Below are 20,098 nucleotides of genomic sequence, written 5' to 3'. Positions count from 1 at the left end.
TAGCACTTCTATGACAATTTGAACTATTGTATCACAGAAATAATACTTTGAGGTTGAAATAATGACAACTGCTCTCGGATCAGCGGCAGCGCCAACAAAGATTAGAATGTTGTGATATGATTTTGTCAAAGGTTTGATAGACTAATTGTCATTTAGGAATAAGATCGCCTTTCATGCTTGATTCAATATCAATATCTCTTAGCAGTGATATCTGATGAAGTGCGTATATGAGTAGTGTGAGGGCTTTTCAGTGCATTCATTACTATATTAATGTTCATGAAGTGATGAAGCACTTCTCCCACACATCCCACCAGAACCGTTTAAATCTATTTGAGGCAGCCAATGTTTATATCGTGGCACGCCGCGGCAAATAATCAATGTATGCGAAACACTGCAATTGACTTCGTTCACTTGAAAGGGATATTATGTCACGTGACATGCATAGATAACGAAACATTTCACCCTCCGTTGAAACACAAGTAGATAACTTCTGTCCACCTCAACTATAAGCAAGGACTAAAATAACAGGGTTTCTGCAGGTTTCATCAAATCTAATTTAATGCTTTTTAATGCCAATTTTTTTTTTTTTTTAATGCCATATATATATACATATATATATAGTCACTAAATGTCGATAGATGACGTCATACGGCAATTAGAATATTCATGTCATTGTTGCATTCGCATTCTGTCAACTGTCAGCCCTTTACATTTGTTTGCTTCTCTGCTGCTACCCTTTTTGTTCACATAATATATTTTAATACAGCCAAATTCCAAATAAAATTGTTTCATCTATATATTTTTCTGGTTTTGCTGTCAGACAACATGAAATGATGACTGAAACGCGTCCCATTAAGACTACATACAGGGCTCGACATTAAGCCTTGTCATTCACTTGTACGAGTAAAACAGTTGCTTGTCCGATTTTTTTTTTTGTGTGGTGTAAATATAAATTTAAAATTTCTGAAGCAATATCCTTTCAGAATATTGCAGCTTTGACATATTTAAATCTTGTACAATTCATTTTAAATTCTTAAATTCGATCAATAAATTTAATTGGAATAAGACACTAAGGGCTGTTACCAATCAAATTAAATCATTTACAAATTTACAATAAAAAAGAAAAAAATTACAGCTGTATTAAATAATGTTATAGGATTGTAAGAAATTTTGGGGGGAAAATGATTCTTTAAAAAATTTAATTAAACCACCAGTAGGTGGCGTCAAGTAACCATCTTAATAAGTGAGTCATTCATTCAAACGATTCATTCCAATGGCTGATTCATTAAAGAATGAGGCAGTTGTTTATGAATGGGTCATTGAATCTTTGACTCAACCGATACGTTCAAAACGCTGAATCATTCAGTAACGAAAACAAGGCTGAGCCTGCGTCTCAATGTGCATTCTATCCATCCTAAATAGTATGTGACATTAGTAATATTCAATACTGTTTAGGGCGGATAGGGTGAATGGGGTGAATAGTATGCACACTGGGATGCAGGGTGAGTGTTGCTACGCTATGGTTCTGCTGTGATTTTTGTTTGAAACTATTTTCGCTGCTAAAATAGAACAAAAACAGTCAATGTTCCATCTAAAATGTAAGTGACTTAATATGAACCATTTGTTAACTGAACTGTTGTATGAAATCATTGTCACGTTTTTAATTGTGACGGTAACCTGTTTAGGAAAACAGCATTCTTGGTTATGTGATTTTGCTTAACTGTATCAAGTTATAAAAATTCCACATTTTGAATTTTTACCACAGTATGTTTAACTGAATTTCTTTTTGTGTGTGCTTCGCTCCTGTTTCCATTTCTCCTCGAGATGGTGCGCAAGCCTCAACAGCGCAACCTGGTTATCGTCAGTAGGCTAGCCTACATCATACAGCCTATTATTACCCACTATCGATCGCCACTTAGACTCAGTGTAATAAATATATATATATATTTTTTTTTTAATTGATGTTTTAATCAGGTCCTTGTCCAGCCAGGCAAGTAAAATTCTCTTTCACTTGCCCCTTCAAAAAATCCACTTAACCCGGACTATTTGACAAGCGTTACTTTCGAGCCCTGACATGTTAAACCAGAGCTAAAATCCTGATTTATAATCGAGACGTTGTCTGACAAAATCACAATACACATAAGATAAAGACGTTTGCTGTGATTTTGGCTATACGTACACGTAAAATGATCACTCAGGTTAGAAGCAATAGATTTGTTCTCTGACAGAGCGCACAGCCTTAACTGAATGCGCTGCTCCTCTCAGCCACTCACTGAATAGCAGACGCAGAGAGAGAGGTGAAAGCAAGCAAGCCCTCGGAAGCTAGATCAGGTTAACAAGTATATTTGTCACAATGCGCTTTCTTGGAAAAAAGTTGCAAAAGCGGTCTGAAAAGTCGCTAAGTTGGCAACACTGATGCAGCCTTGCGTCTCCATGTCCCAGCCCGCCGCTGTCCAAAACGGCATTACGGTAATTTTGCACCGACCGGAGGCAATTACCAAACTGTGTATCATACCAATGTACATATTTTGCAACAGCAAATCAAAGTCATAAATTATGAAGGCTATTTTCAATATAAACTGGTAGTATTATTTTTCTTCAAAACTATCTAAAAAATTGAATGCCTGTAGGAATAAAATGTAATGCTTTTTAATGCCATTTAAGGCCTTAATTTTCACAAAATCCATTTAATGACTTTTAATGCTTTTTAATGCCCCGCGGATACCCTGAATAACGAAATTTAATTTGAATTAATATTGATTCTGGAATAAAGAAATCTATTTTAAAACTGTAAACAAAACAAAAAAAAAAAAAAAAATCGCGATAGTTAGGTGACTCACATAACATGTATAGAATCACTCCAAACTCATTGGTACAACATTACCCCATGACGCATGATAGCATATCATCATCAGCTTCTGTGCCTTCAGCAAACATTCTTTTAATCTTTCTCCTTGCCAATGCTACATCATGGGCAGGGACACTCACAGGTGTAATAAAGACAAATGAAGGCAAGTTTAAAGTGAACCCAAGCGCAGTTTAATCCCAAACATGAACAGATACAAAATAAACAGGAACTTCATTTGACCAAACATGGCTTGGCATAACATGGCAAACTCACCAACCAGCAGTTACAAAAACAATACTAGACAAGAGAACAATGAAACATGAGGGCTATTTGTGCACAGAGTATCACATGGGCCATGGAGCAGAGGGTCGTGGAGCAATGGTGGGCCAGGACCATGAAGCAGTGGCAGACCTGGGCTGTGGAGGATTGGAAGGCCTACAGCCCCCTACCCCCCAAAAAAAATCTCCAGGGGAAACCTGTGCTCTGGAAAGGAGACCATGACGGCTGGAGACTCTGGCGCGGTGGACATGACGGCTGGAGACTCTGGCACGGAGGCCATGATGGCTGGAGGCTCCGGTGCGGCGGCCATGATGGCTGGAGACTCAGGCGTGGCGGCTATCCTGGCTGAAGACTCTGGCTTAGCTGCCATGTTGGCTGAAGACTCTGGCTTGGCAGCCATCTTGGCTAAAAACCCTGGCATGGCAGCCATCTTGGCTTAAGACCCTGGCATGGCAGTAATGACGTGAACAGGCTCTGGTTTGGCAGGCATGAAAAGGCTTTAAAGTCCCCACAGTAAAAGAAGATCCACTTAACAAAAGGGCATGATATATGCATTCTACCAGGGACTAGGAGTGTGCGATACTGTAAAATTTGGTATCGATCCGATACCAAGTGGATACACAGCCAATACTGCCGATACCAATATTTTATTTTAAAAAGCACACAGTTGAAATTACATTTACTTTTGTGTAGGGGATAGCAGTGTGTCAATTTATGAAGTGATTGCATAATTAATATGCTAAATCTGAATACTATTTCATATCCACTAAAAGATTTTATGATTTGCTCTTAGTATGCCTGTAATTAGTCATGTGTCAGGTTAAAAAACCAGGACATATTTCAAATACGAAAAGAAAAAAAAAAATTATTACTGTAATAAACTCAATTTGCAAACATGAACTGTGCATGAAATTGTTGAGAATAGTAATAATAACATTATGTACAGGAAAAACAGAATAATGCTATAAAATATAATACATTAAACAATAATATAGTAACAATTTTTTCTCCCTTTAACAGTACTTCTCTGGCTTTAACAAAAAAATAAAGTGCACAAAATTATTACTAGAAAACAAAGCAGCTGTTTTGTTTAGTGTTTTGTTAAGACTCAATAATATAACAAATTAAATAATTTCCCTTTCGTTACACTGCCTTAGCTTATAAACAAAGTGCACACAATTGTTTGTGAAAAAATAAAGTAAATTAAAGCTGCGAGCAGCGATGAAAGGGCCCTCGCACCTGGGCTCACCGCCACCCATTGGCTTTAGGAAAACAGTGAACTGTGGGCAACATGCATGTAAGCGAGTAAATACAGGAGAAATATGGCAAAGTCATTTCAAAGTGCCACGCTTCCTGCTGCCAACTGTATGGCTTTGACTATTACTGAATATTGCCATGTTGATGTCTTCAGGCCAGGACTATTAAAATTTGGGGTTAATTTATATTTTATGGTTGGTTGACTCCACACAGCCTTTTATTTCAATCAAAGTGCTGCATGAACTCAAACAATCAGCATGTTCAGTGCCCAAGTCCCACCCCCAAAAGTTCCAGAACTTTGAAAAAGTACTACCTCGCGAGCAGGAACTTTCTGAGGGGGGAATTTTTACCTGGAACTTCATGTAGACCCTGGTCCCTGTAGTCCTAACAGGACAGGACAGAAACGGACAGTTTCTTCTTCCTCAGCCTTCTGAGTGCTTCTTTGTTTTTGGTCTTGCATTCTGTCACGGGTAGGTCATTGTAGTGAAGCACACGATCAGGAAATACTCAAAAAAATAATAATTTAATCTGATAATCAACACAACAGGAGAATAACTGGGAGATCGACGTTAAACAATGCAAGACGAGGAACAAACTGAAACAGAGGGCTTAACAGAGCAAACAAGGGGAGAAACAAGCAGACACACCTAAACTAAGGACTCTAATCAATCTGTAACCACAGAAGCAAACAGGAGAACGGAACTAATTAACCAACTAACAGCAAACAGACACAAAACACAATGAAAACTGAATCAAAACAGAACATACACGCGACAATAACGAAGTGGTCATGAAGGTGGACAGTCAGATTTGGTCAACATTCAGCAGCATTGTGAATGTAGCCTTAATTTCACAGATTATGCAATTTTGCATTGCCAAACCCCTTAAAACTCTTTCCACACAAAGAACAAAATATGGTCTCACATCTTTTCAGGTATATCTGTAAGTGTGATGGCAAAATGCATTTTTTTATCACACTGATCACAATTAAAGTGCCATCATCCAGAGTGAAGGCACAGGTGATTTTTTTAAATCACTTTTTTTCCATAAACCTCTTACTACATGCAGAACATTGGAATTTCTTTCCAGAGTGAGTTTGCAAATGGTGTTTCAAGTCTCCTTGATACGTGAAACTCTTCTCACACTCTAGACACATAAAAGGCTTCTCTCCAGTGTGAAGCCTCATGTGAGTCTTAAGGTTTCCTTTGTGTGAATCTCTTTCCACAGTAATGATATATAACACTGCTCTCTCTCCTGAGTGAATCCTCATGTGGAAATTGAGGTTTAGTTTATGTGTGAAACTCTTTCCACACTTGATCACATGTGAATGTTCATATGATATCCAAGGCCCATTTCTGTTGAGAAACGCTTTCCACACTGATCACATACAAACACTTTTCTCCAGTGTGCAATTTTAATGTGGGTATTAAGTGATTTTTTGATTGTAAAACTCTGCCCACAACGAGAGCAAGTATAAGGCTTTTCTCCAGTGTGAAGTCTCATGTGGACATTCAGGTTTCCTTTATTTGTAAAACTCTTTCCACACTGATCACATGTGACTGGTTTCTCTCCGGTGTGAATCTTTCTATGAACTCTAAGGCTTTTTTCTGTTTTGAAGTGCTTTTCACACTGATCACATACAAACAGCTTTCCTCCAGTGTGAATTTTCATGTGGGAACTAAGAGTGTTTTTATGAGTAAAACTCTGTCCACAATGAGAGCAAGTGTAAGGCTTTTCTCCAGTGTGAATTCTCATGTGGACATTAAGGTTTCCTTTTTGACTGAAACTGCTTCCACACTGTTGGCAGGTGAATGGGCTCTCTCTAGTGTGAATTCTCATGTGGACATTAAGGTTTCCTTTTCGATTGAAACTTTTTCCACATTGCTTGCAGGTGAAATGTCTCTCTCCAGCGTGAATTCTCATGTGGACTTTAAGGCTTTGTGTTTGAGTGAAACTCTTTCCACACTGTTGGCATGTGAAAGGCTTCTCTCCAGTGTGAACTCTCATATGGACTTTAAGGCTTTGTGTTTGAGTGAAACTCTTTCCACACTGTTGGCATGTGAAAGGCTTCTCTCCAGTGTGAACTCTCATATGGACTTTGAGTTTTTGTTTTTGACTGAAACTCTTTCCACACTGACTGCAGGTGAAATAACTGTTAGAACTGTTCTGAGCTCTTTTTTGCGAGGAAGTCATTTCAGTCTGTGTGGATGTTTTTTCTCTGAAATCATGTTTCTCATCTTTTTCTTCCATATTATTCAGTTCTTGACTCTCCTCTTTCAGTGCCATCAGGTCTAAAGTGAAAAAAGACAAATACAAGTTAACACCAGTTTAATGGCACAAAACAACAGACATAAAAACCAACACAAGTCATCAAAGCCTACTGAAATAAGTCTACTGAAACAGGTGTTTTTTGTAATCTTTTTGGACTTTCAAGCACTTTTGCCAGCACCAAATTTTAGTTTAAGGACATAAAATACATGTGTTTGACAGGCCGACCCTGACTTCTCCTTCCCAGAACTTGAACTTTGCTACATACACTATCCCCTAGTTTCACAGACAAGGCTTAAGCCTGGTCCCAGACTAAAATGCATGTTTGAGCTGAAAACAACTTGCACTTACGTATCTTAAAACATGTTAGTTCCATTTTGTTTTGTCTCAAGATGCACACCAGTAATGTTTTTTTCTAAGCCATGTTTATAAAATCAACATAAATGTCCTAATTGAACTAAGGCCTAATCCTGGCTTAATCTAAGCCTTGTCTGGCCGGTTGCATAAACCACTTAAGACTAGTCTTAAAAATTAAGACACTATTTTTTTTTTTGAAGAGTGGTCCTAATTTTTTAAAGTCTGTTACATAAAAAGGTAGATTAGTGTAATTGGAATTGGAAAAATAACATTGATTACCCCTTGGTTAACTGCAAGTTGGTCAAACTAGTTCTTAAGACACAGTCTTAATATAGTGACTAAGTTTATGCAACTGGCCCAGGCCTATATTGCCAAAAGTATTGGGACACCCTTCCAAATCATTGAATTCATGTGTTCCAATCACTTCCATGGCCACAGGTGTATAAAATCAAGCACCTAGGCATGCAGAGTGCTTCTACAAACATTTGTGAAAGAATGGATCGCTCTCAGGAGCTCAGTGAATTCAAGCGTGGTACCGTGATAGGTTGCCACCTGTGCAATAAGTCCATTTGTGAAATTTCCTCACTACTAAATATTCCACAGCCAGCTGTTAGTGGTATCATAACAAAGTGGAAGCAATTGGAAACAACTGCTGTGAGCATGTGCGCCAAACAGATGGAACGCAATAAGTAAAATATACAATTTGCTAAAATATTTGTTGTTGTACATTAAATTTGACTCATGTAAAATTTAATACCTACAAGTGTGTATTTTTATAACAGTAACTATAAAAGGACTATAGTAACTATAGTAAAAGTTGCTAAGTTCAAACAAAATGTGTGTTCCTCTTATAGTTAAAATGTTTTTTTTTCTTGATATTATATATATATATATATATATATATATAGCCCCCTTCATGGTACTCTCATATCATTCTGTACATATGTTAATAATTTTCATAACCTTCTATCATAAATGATGTACACTAATTTATAAATTCCTAACTACTGCTTGTGTACTGCTTCTGCCGTTCAGATTGTTCAGATTATTAATATTTATTATCAACTGTATACATGTAAATAACCTGCTACCAATGCACTTCTGGTTAGACGCTAACTGTATTTCATTGCCTTGCACTGTAACTTGTGCAATGACAATAAAGCTGAATCTAATCTAATCTAATCTAGTGTGTATGGGTTGATGTAAAACTCCGGCCAGGTTTTCTTGCATGCGTTCGTTTTGATCATCATACAGTCTTACATTAATGAAAACTGAGATCCTACAGTGTGACATTTTGATCATGTTTGTACAGTCTGACAAGCAACATTTGAAAAGGACTATTGTCAATCGCAGTGTGCGCCCAGCTTTGGTCTGTGAGGTCACAATGAACTGAAGTTATTGACATCTCTGGTAATTATAAAGGAATCAGTGTTTGCTCGCTTTCTGAATATAATCCTATACAATATGCTAAATTGTATGTATTTACTGTTAGCATTAAAATCAAGTTTTCAAATAATTAAATAGTTTTCGCTGTTGTACTGGCATAAGTACAGGGAACAAAAAATAATTTTTATTTTTTAGTAGCAACTACTTGAATCTATTTTCTGTTCTGGTATAGTGAGATGTCATCAATTCTTTTGCTGCGGCATCTTCTACCCCCAACTTCAAGAAGACATAGGAAAACAGCCAAGATTAGTTCAGCTCAAGCTGCAAACAGTCTTGTGAGGTACCTTAGGCAGGTAAATTTATTTATAATTATAATGATAATAATTATTATTTTTCATTTTGGTAAAATGTGAAAATGTTAATTGTAAATCTTTTCCATTTAGGGCAATTGTTATTGACTGTGAAAACACAACTAACTAACGTTTAACGTCATTATTCAATGACCACAGGAAGGAGCTAGCCTATCCACACTTCTTGAGCGAGCTGATGCAAGACAGCCCTTTCTCCTCTGCATTCCTTCTACTTCACAAAGCATTGTTCCTGACTATCAACTTTCATCTATGTATGGTTCAGTTGTTGCACACCTACAGGCTTCAGGTCTTTCTGAAAGCACTGTTCAAACTATAGTTTGTTCCATGGAGGAAATTATGATGTTCAAAGCTAAGCATGAGATACTGTTTTAACAAATTTTTCACATGAAAGTAAGGATTCTGACATAGATCAATCTTTGAATTAACTGAAAAATCCCATTTTAAGCACTGAACACAGAGGCAAAGAGGTACAAGTTTTTTGAAGAAAAATGGGAAATAGTTGAGCCTGTGGAATATGTCCTTGGTGTGAGGTTGGATGTGCGTAGAGACAGAATTACTGGAATATACAGCCAGATCCCTGTAACAGACAAGTATATGCATGTTCCTATTCTGGGTACTCTCAAATCCATTTTCAAGAACAATGATTTGAGAGAGAGTTTCTTGAAGGACAAACATAGTCAAAATGGTATTTACAAGGATATTAACGATGGCTCGTATTTCTCTCAACAAAGTCATACACTCCATATTCTCCTTTATTATGATGATTTTGAGACTGCGAACCCTTTGGGCTCAAAAAGGGGAGTCTACAGACTTGGCTGCATTTATTTTACTTTAAAAAAATCTGCCACCTAAGTGCAACTCTGTGTTAATGAACATTCATCTTGTATCTCTCTTTTACAGTGATGATTTAAAGACTTATGGTTTTGATAAGAAACTGAAGCCTCTTATTGTTGATTTGAAAATTTTGGAAACTGAAGGCACTCTGTAATACTCTGTATTGGTTCTGTAATACAAGTCACAGGAGATAATCTTGCTTTAAATGGTTTATTGGGGTTTGTTGAATCTTTCAGTGAAACGCATTTCTGTAGGTTTTGCTTGGTTAGTAAGAATAAAGTTCAAACTGTGTTTACTGAGGATCATGCTGAACACTGCAGGGTGCTCAGTGAAAGTCCTACACTACAGTCAGTGTATGGTGTTAAAAGTTCATCTGTTTTAAATTCATTGCACTATTTCTATAGCATTAACATCTATTCTGTTGATATTATGCATGACTTGTTAGGAGGAGTTGTACAATATGAACTTAAGTTGGTTTTTCAGTACCTTGTTAAAAAGGGTTATGTTACTGTAAATGCACTCTCAGACAGACTCCACAGTTTCAGTTACGGTTATACTGATCGTAAAAACAGGCCAGGCAATTTGAAAATTGATGACAACAGTAAACACCTAGGCTTGAATGCTGCCCAGTCATGGTGTGTCTTGCACCACACTCTCCTTATATTGGAGATGTTACTGAAAGGGGCAATGATCACTGGAACTTACTTCTCCTCCTCATACAAATTGTTAATATTGTGTTCTCAGCCATTGTGACTGATGGAATTCTATGTTTTCTAAAACATTTGATCTGGGATCACCATAATCTCTTCAAGTTACTGTTTCCTGATAGGAATTTAATACCCAAGCACCACCAAATGACATTATCCGAGGTGCATGAAAAAAATTGGCCCTTTGATCCATATGTGGTGCATGCGATTCGAGGCAAAGCACAATTTTTTTTAAATGGTCTGTGAAAATTTTTAAAAATCTAACTAAATCCTTAGTAAAGCAACATCAGCGCCAATTGGCTTTTTATTATGAGAACTATTGTTTTAAGAGATTTGAGTATGGCCCTGTAATTGTTAAAGCTATGTGCAATTTAGATGGTGGGGTGAGTTTTAGCCAAACTTGAAATTCAGAACCATTTTCAGAGGTGCCAACGACCAACTGGGTTAAAAACTATGGTACAGAATACCAAGTGAGTATGTTTGTATCTGTTGGAATGCTTCAAGAACTCCGTTTTTAAAAAGATCTTTACTATTGTATTACATGGAGAGTGTGCTTGTTTTTATTGCTTGTGATGTTGGTACATTGTACTTTGATCTAAATGTATAGTGCATTGAAGAGCGCAGTAACAATTTTTCTGTTGTGTGCATTGATCAGCTGACATATTTTAAACTATTTGATAAAACATTTTCTAATGAAAATGATATAGCATATTTGGTGCCATATTGTTACATTTTAAAAACTGATTGTTGACTTGTTAAAATGAGGCACAATTTCAAATAAAATGTTTTTGTAATTGGCAGTCTATCTGTCAGTCACTACAACATTATGTCGACAAACGGGGACCCTATGGAAAACACCACAACCACTCAACTGTGTTACGAGTGAATGAGATGCAGGTGCTGGCAAGCTGTAGCGTGCCCTTTTGGCAACTGTATCCGTTGAGTCGTAACCTAACTAGAGCCCCACGCAAGCCCAGAATGTTAGTCCTCCATGCTAAAAGAATGGAAGGGATGGGGCTTGCCATGGAAACGGTCGAAGCTGCGGTTCCTTTTACATTTTATACATTTATTTTATTTACCGCCCTATGGAAAGGGCCGCTATGAAGGCCACATCCTATCTGTAGGGAGGAACGTGAAAATCCACATATGGACTGACCTGTGGGGCAGTGCTACATATGGAAAGGCCTCTGCAGTAGGTCCTACCTAGACAGGGATGAAACTACAACAGACACAGAGATGGAGCAGAGCAAATCTACCCAGGGAAAGACACGGGTTTACCAACAGGGAAACCGTACCGTGGAAGAATACACATAGAATTACCAAGGGGGAATCATAGCACATGTACTGGGCCCGGTGTCGGACACCTCTGCTGAATCTGACTGCTGAAGGATGCTCAGAGGAAACTCAATCCAGTGTTCACCAAGTAGGGAACTCCTTAGAGGGGAAAGGTGCTGCAAGCAAAACACCAAGCCAGCCTTCCTGCACATTACCTGTTTTTACCCAACACACATGAAGAAACCGTTCCATGTAGAATCTTATAAAGGTGTCGCCCACCCCACATCTCTGCAGATATCTGTCAAAATGGTGCCATGCGAAAATGCCCAGGAGGAGGCAACACTCCGTGTGGAGTAAGACCTCACTACAAGGGGGGGAACGGCTTGCCTTGGGATTGGTATGCCAAGGCAATGGCATCCATTATCCAGTGGGCCAACCTCTGCTTGGAGACAGCCCTTTCCTTCTAATTTTCTCCAAAGCAGACAAAGAGCTACTCAGATCTTCTGAAGCTCTGCGCAGGACACAAATGGAACACAGCAACGGCAGGAACGTTTGCAAGTTCACACCCTTGTCCCAGAAGGAAGTGGTGGGAATTGTGGGCAAATATCCGGGCCAGGGTATCATGAGTAGAGGCAGGCCTGAACTCAAGGCACGATTCGCTGACCAAAAATGCCTGTAGGTTCCCCACCCTCTTGATGAAAGTGAGCGTGGTCAGGAGCACTGTCTTTAGAGAAAGGATCTTAAGCTCAGCTGACTCAAGCGGATCAAAGGGAGCTCTCTGCAGACCAGAAAGGACCACAGAGAGATCCTAGGAGGGGATGAGTCGCGGCCTGGGAGGATTTAACCTCCTGGAGCCTCTCAGCAATTTGGCGACCAGGTCACGCTTTCCTAGTGGCTTACCATCAACTGCAATGTGATGTGCTGCAAAGAAACAGGGGCCTCAAGACTATTTCTATAATACATAATATTTCCATAATAACACTAGTTTTTACACAGTTTGGAAGTGGTTGAAATTACAGTAAACAATTGTACATTGTGAATGAGTAATCTGTAGAGATCTGAGAGAAGAAGCAGCCGTGATGAACAGCCAATTTGTATGGAAGCATCTGATGACCAAACTACATTGGAGCTCGCAAATGGAAAAATCAAGTGAGCCCGGACTGATGTGTTCACAATGGACATTTTTAGCGAACCGTACCGTTAGCTGAAAGCAAACCGTACTCAGACCTCCTCTTTTGAAGCAGCATTAGTATTTGTCTGGTCATGTGATCTCAACATGTATGTCCACATAAGGCGACCCGCTCCACGTCAAATAAAACTGATTTAATTAGAACACACATATGACACTCTTCAAACAAGCATATCATTCATTTCAGTAGAGGCCAGCATTTCAATGAGGATCAAATGAAACTAACCTGTTTGTTGCTCAGTTTCTTCATGTTTCACACTGAATGCTTCTTCAATCTCTATATCTTCACTCTCCTCTTTAATAAATGCCATCTTTATAATAGTTTGTCGCATGGATCTCAGTGGTTTCTCCAGGAGTTTTTCTGTGTGTTTGGACAATTTGTCATGTTTAGGATGAGAATAATTATCAGAAACAAAAATATATCTAAATGAATCTATAGTTCAGTAGTCAGCACACTGGTAAGAGAGTCAGTCAGAGTAATGGCCTTAAATGACCTGATTAGCCCCAAAAACACTCAAAACAAGCAGTACAAATTATTAAAAGAGCAAATTACAATTCATATTTAGGCATTATGGAGTATATGATATTTAATGATTTGCAGACTACATTAAATAGATTACTCTTTCATGAAAACATTTGTTATTGGTTTGTATAAGTTGTCATTACATGTTTGTGTTTGTATTCTCATTTCATTTACACTGTTCAAAGGAGCAAATGGTTCAATTGACTCGGTGTAAAAAAACAACAACATCCGTTTATCCATCACTACTAGCCAGCTGCCAAATTTGTGTTTACGATGCAATTATTGACTATATGGGTAGCGAAATAAGATGCACCTTTTCTGTTACTCGTGTGCTAATGCACCTTATAACAAAAACAACGTTCTTGGGACATTTTGGGTCCTTAGATAGCACACGTACGTGTGGCCGACGTCGGCCCCATATCTGTAACATCTAATAAGGATCGGCCAGGCATAGGCGCGTATCTTCAGTCAGAGCTCTATTTCCAGCTCGTCGGCTTTGGGTCGGCTCACGACTGCAGGCCAATGCCGCGCTTATCTGCGCGTGACCATTCATCTCTGCATCGTCCTCTGCAAAATAAACGGATCAGGTCATTAAACTGGTAATGGTAGATGTTTATTTATGTAAATGCTGCGTGACTTTGACGTGTTTTAATGGGCGCGCGCTTTGAACGTTCAAACACTGGAGAATTTACCATGGTAACGGGTGGATCCGCAGTAACGGACAAGCTGCAAAATCTCTGTCTCTCGCTGTTGTTTTCTCTGCTTTCGGGTGAGTTTAAGTCCCTAAAATCACATAAATTATATAAAACTGTTCTGGATACGTTTCTTACCTGTAATTGACACGCTTCTGTCGAATATTTACTTTATTGAAATAGTTTATTTTCTTTGAAAAAGTCCGTTAGCATAACCGTTTTCAGAACTGTTTGGCTAATATACTGAGCTCTTATGAAAGTTTGCGTTTTTAATCACATCTTTATGTGCAGAAGAGAGGCTTTGATAGTTTTGTTAAGGTTTTGTTGGTAATCTGTCAATGGGTAATTGGAAGTGAGCTAATTTATTTAAACTGCTGTACTGACATCACTTACAGGAAGCGCGAAAATCAAATGAAACGAAATGATCTTTCGTGGTAAACAAATTACCTGGATTACATTTAATGTTTAATAATTTAATACCAATCACATTGAAGAAAAAAAATGTTCTGTGATTTCAACACCGGAGGGGGAAGAGCTGCTGACAGAGGAGAAACTTTAGGAAACTCAGGTGAACTGAGAAAGCTCATTAAATAACTTCATACGCATTTTTCCACAAAAGGGTAACACTTTAGTATGGGGAACAATTCTCACTTTAAACTAGTTGCTTATTAGCTTGCATATTGGCCGTTTATTATTACTTATAAAGCAGATATTAATACCTGACCTGCATGACCTTATTCTACAACATCCCTAAATCCTACCTGATACCTAAACTTAAACGCTACAACTACCTTACTGTCTATTAATAAGCAGTATATTAAGAGTTTGAGGCAAAAGTTAATAGTAAATATGTTTCCCATACCAAAGTGTTACCCCACAAAAGTGAAAAGCCTTTAGGGTAAAATAATCAGCGAAATGAGATGAGGTGACAAATAATGTTATATTGTTTGTATTTATGATAAACTATTATGATAACAGGATGTTATGGTCATTAATATATTTTCTCTAGGTCTTTTTTGAGTTATTTATTTGTATGTATTTTTTACCGATACATTCTTAAATACATTTTACTAAATATTTGTTAACACTTTACAAGAAAGTTCATTAGTGAAATATTAATGCATTAACTAAAATGAACTAACCATGAGCAATACATTTGTTACTGTATTTACTAATCTTTGTTAATGTTAGTTAATGAAAATACAGTTGTTAATTATTTGTTCAAGTTAGTTCACAGTGCATTAACTAATGTTAACAAGATTTTAATAATGTATTAGTAACTAATTTTAACTAATGAACCTTATTGTAAAGTGTTACCAAATACTTAAAAACTTTAAATGCTGACTGGTTCAGGGGGTCAACAACTTCAGGCATTTAAGTTATTTTTCACATAAATCTGGTCAGCTTACACACTGCTCATACTCAGCCTCTAAAATGTTTGAATTGAATTACCAATACAATATCAGAGGGTAAAGATATCATTAGAGTTATTACAATTATAGCTGTGCTCTTGTTACCAGATGAGATGTGATCCCCAGCGTTTGGCGCGGAGATAATTCAGGACAAGGCCTTGATGCCATGAAGATAGTGAGTTTCCCCAATAGCTGCCACTATCCCAGATCAAGAGACTGAACACAACTTCAATCTGTATTAGTCTATTTTGATAGGTATATATGTTATGTGTCTTTTTTTTTCATTACAGCCCATAACTGACAGGCTTTCCTGTGTAAACCATCATATTTATCCAAATGAGGTTTGTAAATGCATGAATTCTTTATATTTTACATTAATCATTAATTTTGAATAAAAATTACGTATAGAAGAAAATGTGACAAGGCCTCTCACAAAATGCCATATTAAAGGAATATTCAGAGTGCAAGTCAAAACTGTTTCTTTTGGGCAATATTATGCTACAAATATCGTCTATTGAGCTAAAGTTAAACTGAACCTGGAATGTTGATTTATGTTACCATGCGATACTTTGTAACGGGCATGTACAATGGATTTTGAACTCTACTATTTTTATTGCAGGGTCTCTGGGATCTCCAGCTGAAGGCATGAAGACATCAGATGTTGGCCTGGACAGATGTACCAACAGTACACCACACCGACCTCTGCTTTTGCATGGATGGCTGATTACTACCATGTTCTGAGAGGGTATTTCTATAGCAAAACTGAGCACCTGTGACACTGGGATTTCTAGTTGTAAAGAATAATCACACAATGTTTTTTAGAAGTTGCAAACTTTTCTCTCTCTTTCTCTCTTACAAACAACACAACAGTTAAACCTTTTCAAATTCTTTTCTGACGGTGCACAAGTCCTATTCTACAAATCAGAAATTAAGTGATTCATATGCTCACATTTAAGCTGCGGACACACTACTTAGAGCATGCAAAATTTCTTCGGACACTATAACTGGCGTGATATGACGTCTCTTTTTTATAAACATTAATTCAACATTTAACAAATAGTGTATTCAAAATATAAAAATATACAGTCTACTTGACTTTACTACATTTTTTTTTTTTAATATAGCCAAGAGGTCACACCTTCATGTAGCGATTTTGTACTCTTTACACATAGTCGTATGATGTGAATTCGCAGGTCAGAGTTCCAAACCAAACTTTTTGCATGAGCTTGCGTTTCTGGTCTCCTGCATTTGCGTGCAAATGAATGAAGGTCAATGGAATGAAAAGCGTAGTGTGACCGCACCTTTATTCTGCAGTTGCAGCACACCTGTATCAGAAGTGTGAAGTCATGGACAGATTTTATTTGTGAACTGATATGCGAGATCTCACATATGACACATCAGTATGTGACATCCCACTCACCCACGTGCTCTATCCAGTGATAAACATGTTCTTGTCGTTATTAATCAATCAGTATTCAACACAGCACCACCCCGAAATTGCCTTGCACTGTAGAATTATGATTTTGGCAAGAAATGAAAAGTAGCCAATTATTTATTATAAATGCTACTATTTTACAATCAATATTTAAGACTACGTTAGAGAGGGATAGAAGCCATTTTTATGGATGATAGGATTTTTTCATTACAAACTTTATTTGAATGATCAGCAAAAATTTGAGCCTATGAGTTTAATAATTTAAATTCGTAGAATAAGATTAATACAAATTTAACTGTTGTGTTTGTGAGAGAGAAAAGAAAACTACAAGTTTGCAAATCCTAATACATTTTCTCAGTGACTTTACTGAAATATTCTCTACAAATTCCACTGTCACAGGTGCTCAGTTTTGCTGCAATAATACAATATATTATACAGCACATGCATAATTTGAGACAATATTCTGATTAAATTTCCACTCTCATTTTACCAATGACAAACCACGTCTATCTTATTAACTACTATTCATTTTGTGCATAATCAATATTTAAACAAGTGATATTTAGTTGTTAACGAGGGATTGGCTGGACTCTGCTGACTCAATCAGTATTTCTCGTCCAATGGTCATACTTTAATTTTCCGGTTTCTCTAGTATTGCATCCTTCTCATGGGCATTTCATGACTTTTCAGTGTGGGTTAAACCTCTTTTGTGGCCCATAATATTTATTTTTTTTAAAAAGTAATTAAAAATAGTTTTGTCTATGCTATTGAAATTGTGGGTTACATCTTTGTCACCTTTTTCACCCAAGGAGTTTACATTCCTGATAATACAGGAGTGAGGAACTTACATTTTAATTACAAAGGAAAACCAATTCATCTGCTATGTTCTTCTGTCCTCTGTTTTCAAGGGTAAGATTTCTTTATAAACCATCACCCATATGTCTTTATTTTTTGTGGAACACAAAAGGAGAGAGTCACTTAGTCTCAGTCACCATTAGAAAAGAAACAGTGATAGTGAATTGAGACTCTTGATGTTCTGTCTTACATCTCCTTTAGTGCTCCAATAAAAATAACATGTTTGGTACAAAACATGACCAGTTTTGTTCATGAGTAAATATTGCTTTTAATTTTTTAACTTGAGACTGTTAAGCCTGTAATTTTCTTGTATACCTCTGTGTGTATTTGAATGTAAATGCCTTCTCTATTAGTCATATTGACGGGTTGTATATAGGAGGATGTATGCCTTAAACATGCAGGCTATCTGTAACTGTATTTTGTTAATATTAAAACAATGTTAACTGAATGTGATGTGTGATTATTACATTAACATGCTCATTTATCTATTAGTATTTATACTAATAAGTAAGTATTTGAGATTTTTAAAAACGAAAATGTGTTAACTGTGTAAAACTTTAGCCCAACTGATATCTACATCGTTTCAGCATGAGGTAAGCAAACCATCTGTGTCGATTTTCCGTTAGTTTTGAATGGCATGTCTGACGCTGGTCTTTGATGTGAGAAACATCGATGCTAGGTTGATTCTGTGTCGGTGTGCTCTCTGGGTGTAGCCTGAAAGGTTCAGCCTAAATAAATAAAGCCCCTGCACAGCGGCCAGTATTTACAGCTTTGCATCGTACATCGGCCGGAGAGCATTCACAATCAGCGGCCGACCTCTCGGCGACAATTTCCCGATGAGCAACCGCTCCCTGAGCTTGTCCCGGCGATGGAACTTTGTCCATCGGGACAACATCGGCCCGACGTACGTGTGCTATGTTTGAATAAATAGCCTAATTAGAATACTTCATTAAGTAATAAATACTTCATTTAGCATAGCTTGTAAAAACTATACAATTGGTTTAACGGTTTTTGTGTTGATATAAATGCTTTAAAACAAACCTTGTTACAGGCGAATCACAACAGATGCAGGAATGCGGTGCAGAATCATGACGTCATATCACCAGACCAAAATAAAAGTCCCGTTCACATGCTGCTGTCTAAAAATAATAAATAAAAATACATATACATTTACATAGTTCGTAAATGTTTACATTTAATGTACAAAATGTATACAGTATAGTGGCCAAAGGTGACATATCTCATAGGGATATGTGTTTTTGATTACCATACAAGTTTGATTAAACCATCAAAAAATGAGGAAATATTTTATATATATTTTTTTTTTAAATATTTTAAATATTGAAGAAGAACAAAACCAAACTAAGTATACTAAGGTATTTTTCTGACAAAATTATTTTGGGGGGAAAAGGCAAATAACATCTACAGATTTTATTTTACTAGAAAAACAAAAAGCTGACAAGAAAAGTTATTTCGTTTAATATTTCGTTGGTTCTCTCTTGTTTTTGCATGTGTTCATAATTTCTTTGTTTGACAGCCTGGCCAAAAATGATGTCTGCATAATTTGGAATGTTCCATTGTGTTATCAAAAATACACAATACGCTTAATATCTTCAACACTTTTTTTTTTTTTTTTTTTTTCATATTTAGACAAAGAGTGAAGATGTCAATTTTTCTAGCCGGACATGACTTTTGGTCACTTCTGCACCATTCTATGAGCCTTTATCACAATCAGCATGTCGTCTCATCCGGCTCCTTGAAGTAGCGTAAAGGAATTTCTGCCTGTATTATTGTCAATGGACGGGCGCCAGTTTTGAAAAGAAAATTAAATTAATTTAGTTGAACTTAAAAGATTAGTTCACTTTGAAATGAAAATTACCCCAAGCTTTACTCACCCTCAAGCCATCTTAGGTGTAGGGGAGCGCGGGGCACAAACTAACGCAGGGTTAGTTGTAACACACGTGGTTTAAATATTTCCACACACGCTAGCATGAAGAAGCTTAGCGTATTTACTAGTCGCCATATCGACAATATATAGAGAAAAAATTGCGCCAAAATTCAAAAATCTTTGGAAGATATCACTGAACATTTATTTAACAATAGCAAAAGTAAATTTCTTACTTAAGCCAATTTTTCATCTATATTTTTTGTTTTTATTTAAAATTAGACAAATCTGATATTATTTTAATCTCCTATCTGTTGTGTAGCAGTTTGGGTAGTTCTTTAATGCTTCACTAGCTATCAGAAGACACTAACCAGGTTTAAAGTCCAGTTGCACAGAGAGGGTTCGTTGTAACACTGCGTTACAATCTGCCCCGCTATTAGAACTATACTATTATATACAGTTACGATACAACTGGCATAATCAACTTTTATGAATTTCTGTTGAGAAACCATGGAGAAAAAGGTG

The 20,098-nt window shown here is 37.0% G+C and overlaps 1 protein-coding gene across 3 annotated transcripts; it reads right to left on the bottom strand.

The window, feature by feature from the left end:
- Positions 1-5,435: 5,435 nt before the first annotated feature.
- Positions 5,436-18,792, bottom strand: LOC127519110 (gastrula zinc finger protein XlCGF8.2DB-like). 3 transcript variants are annotated; one of them, XM_051906568.1, is made up of 4 exons: positions 18,730-18,787; positions 13,608-13,861; positions 12,998-13,132; positions 5,436-6,675 (listed from the first exon to the last, which is right to left on the bottom strand). In XM_051906568.1, exons 3-4 carry the CDS (start codon positions 13,101-13,103, stop codon positions 5,702-5,704), a joined length of 1,080 nt encoding a protein of 359 aa, XP_051762528.1. In that variant the 5' UTR covers positions 13,104-13,132; positions 13,608-13,861; positions 18,730-18,787; the 3' UTR covers positions 5,436-5,701. The 3 variants fall into 3 exon arrangements, with proteins under 3 accessions (XP_051762528.1, XP_051762527.1, XP_051762529.1); XM_051906567.1 differs by having other exon boundaries at positions 13,692-13,861; XM_051906569.1 differs by lacking the exon at positions 13,608-13,861 and having other exon boundaries at positions 18,730-18,792.
- Positions 18,793-20,098: the final 1,306 nt, after the last annotated feature.

The sequence above is a fragment of the Ctenopharyngodon idella genome, chromosome 9, assembly GCF_019924925.1.
Source record: "Ctenopharyngodon idella isolate HZGC_01 chromosome 9, HZGC01, whole genome shotgun sequence".
Classification (NCBI taxonomy): Eukaryota; Metazoa; Chordata; class Actinopteri; order Cypriniformes; family Xenocyprididae; genus Ctenopharyngodon; species Ctenopharyngodon idella.
This window is presented reverse-complemented; position numbering and strand designations above follow the sequence as displayed.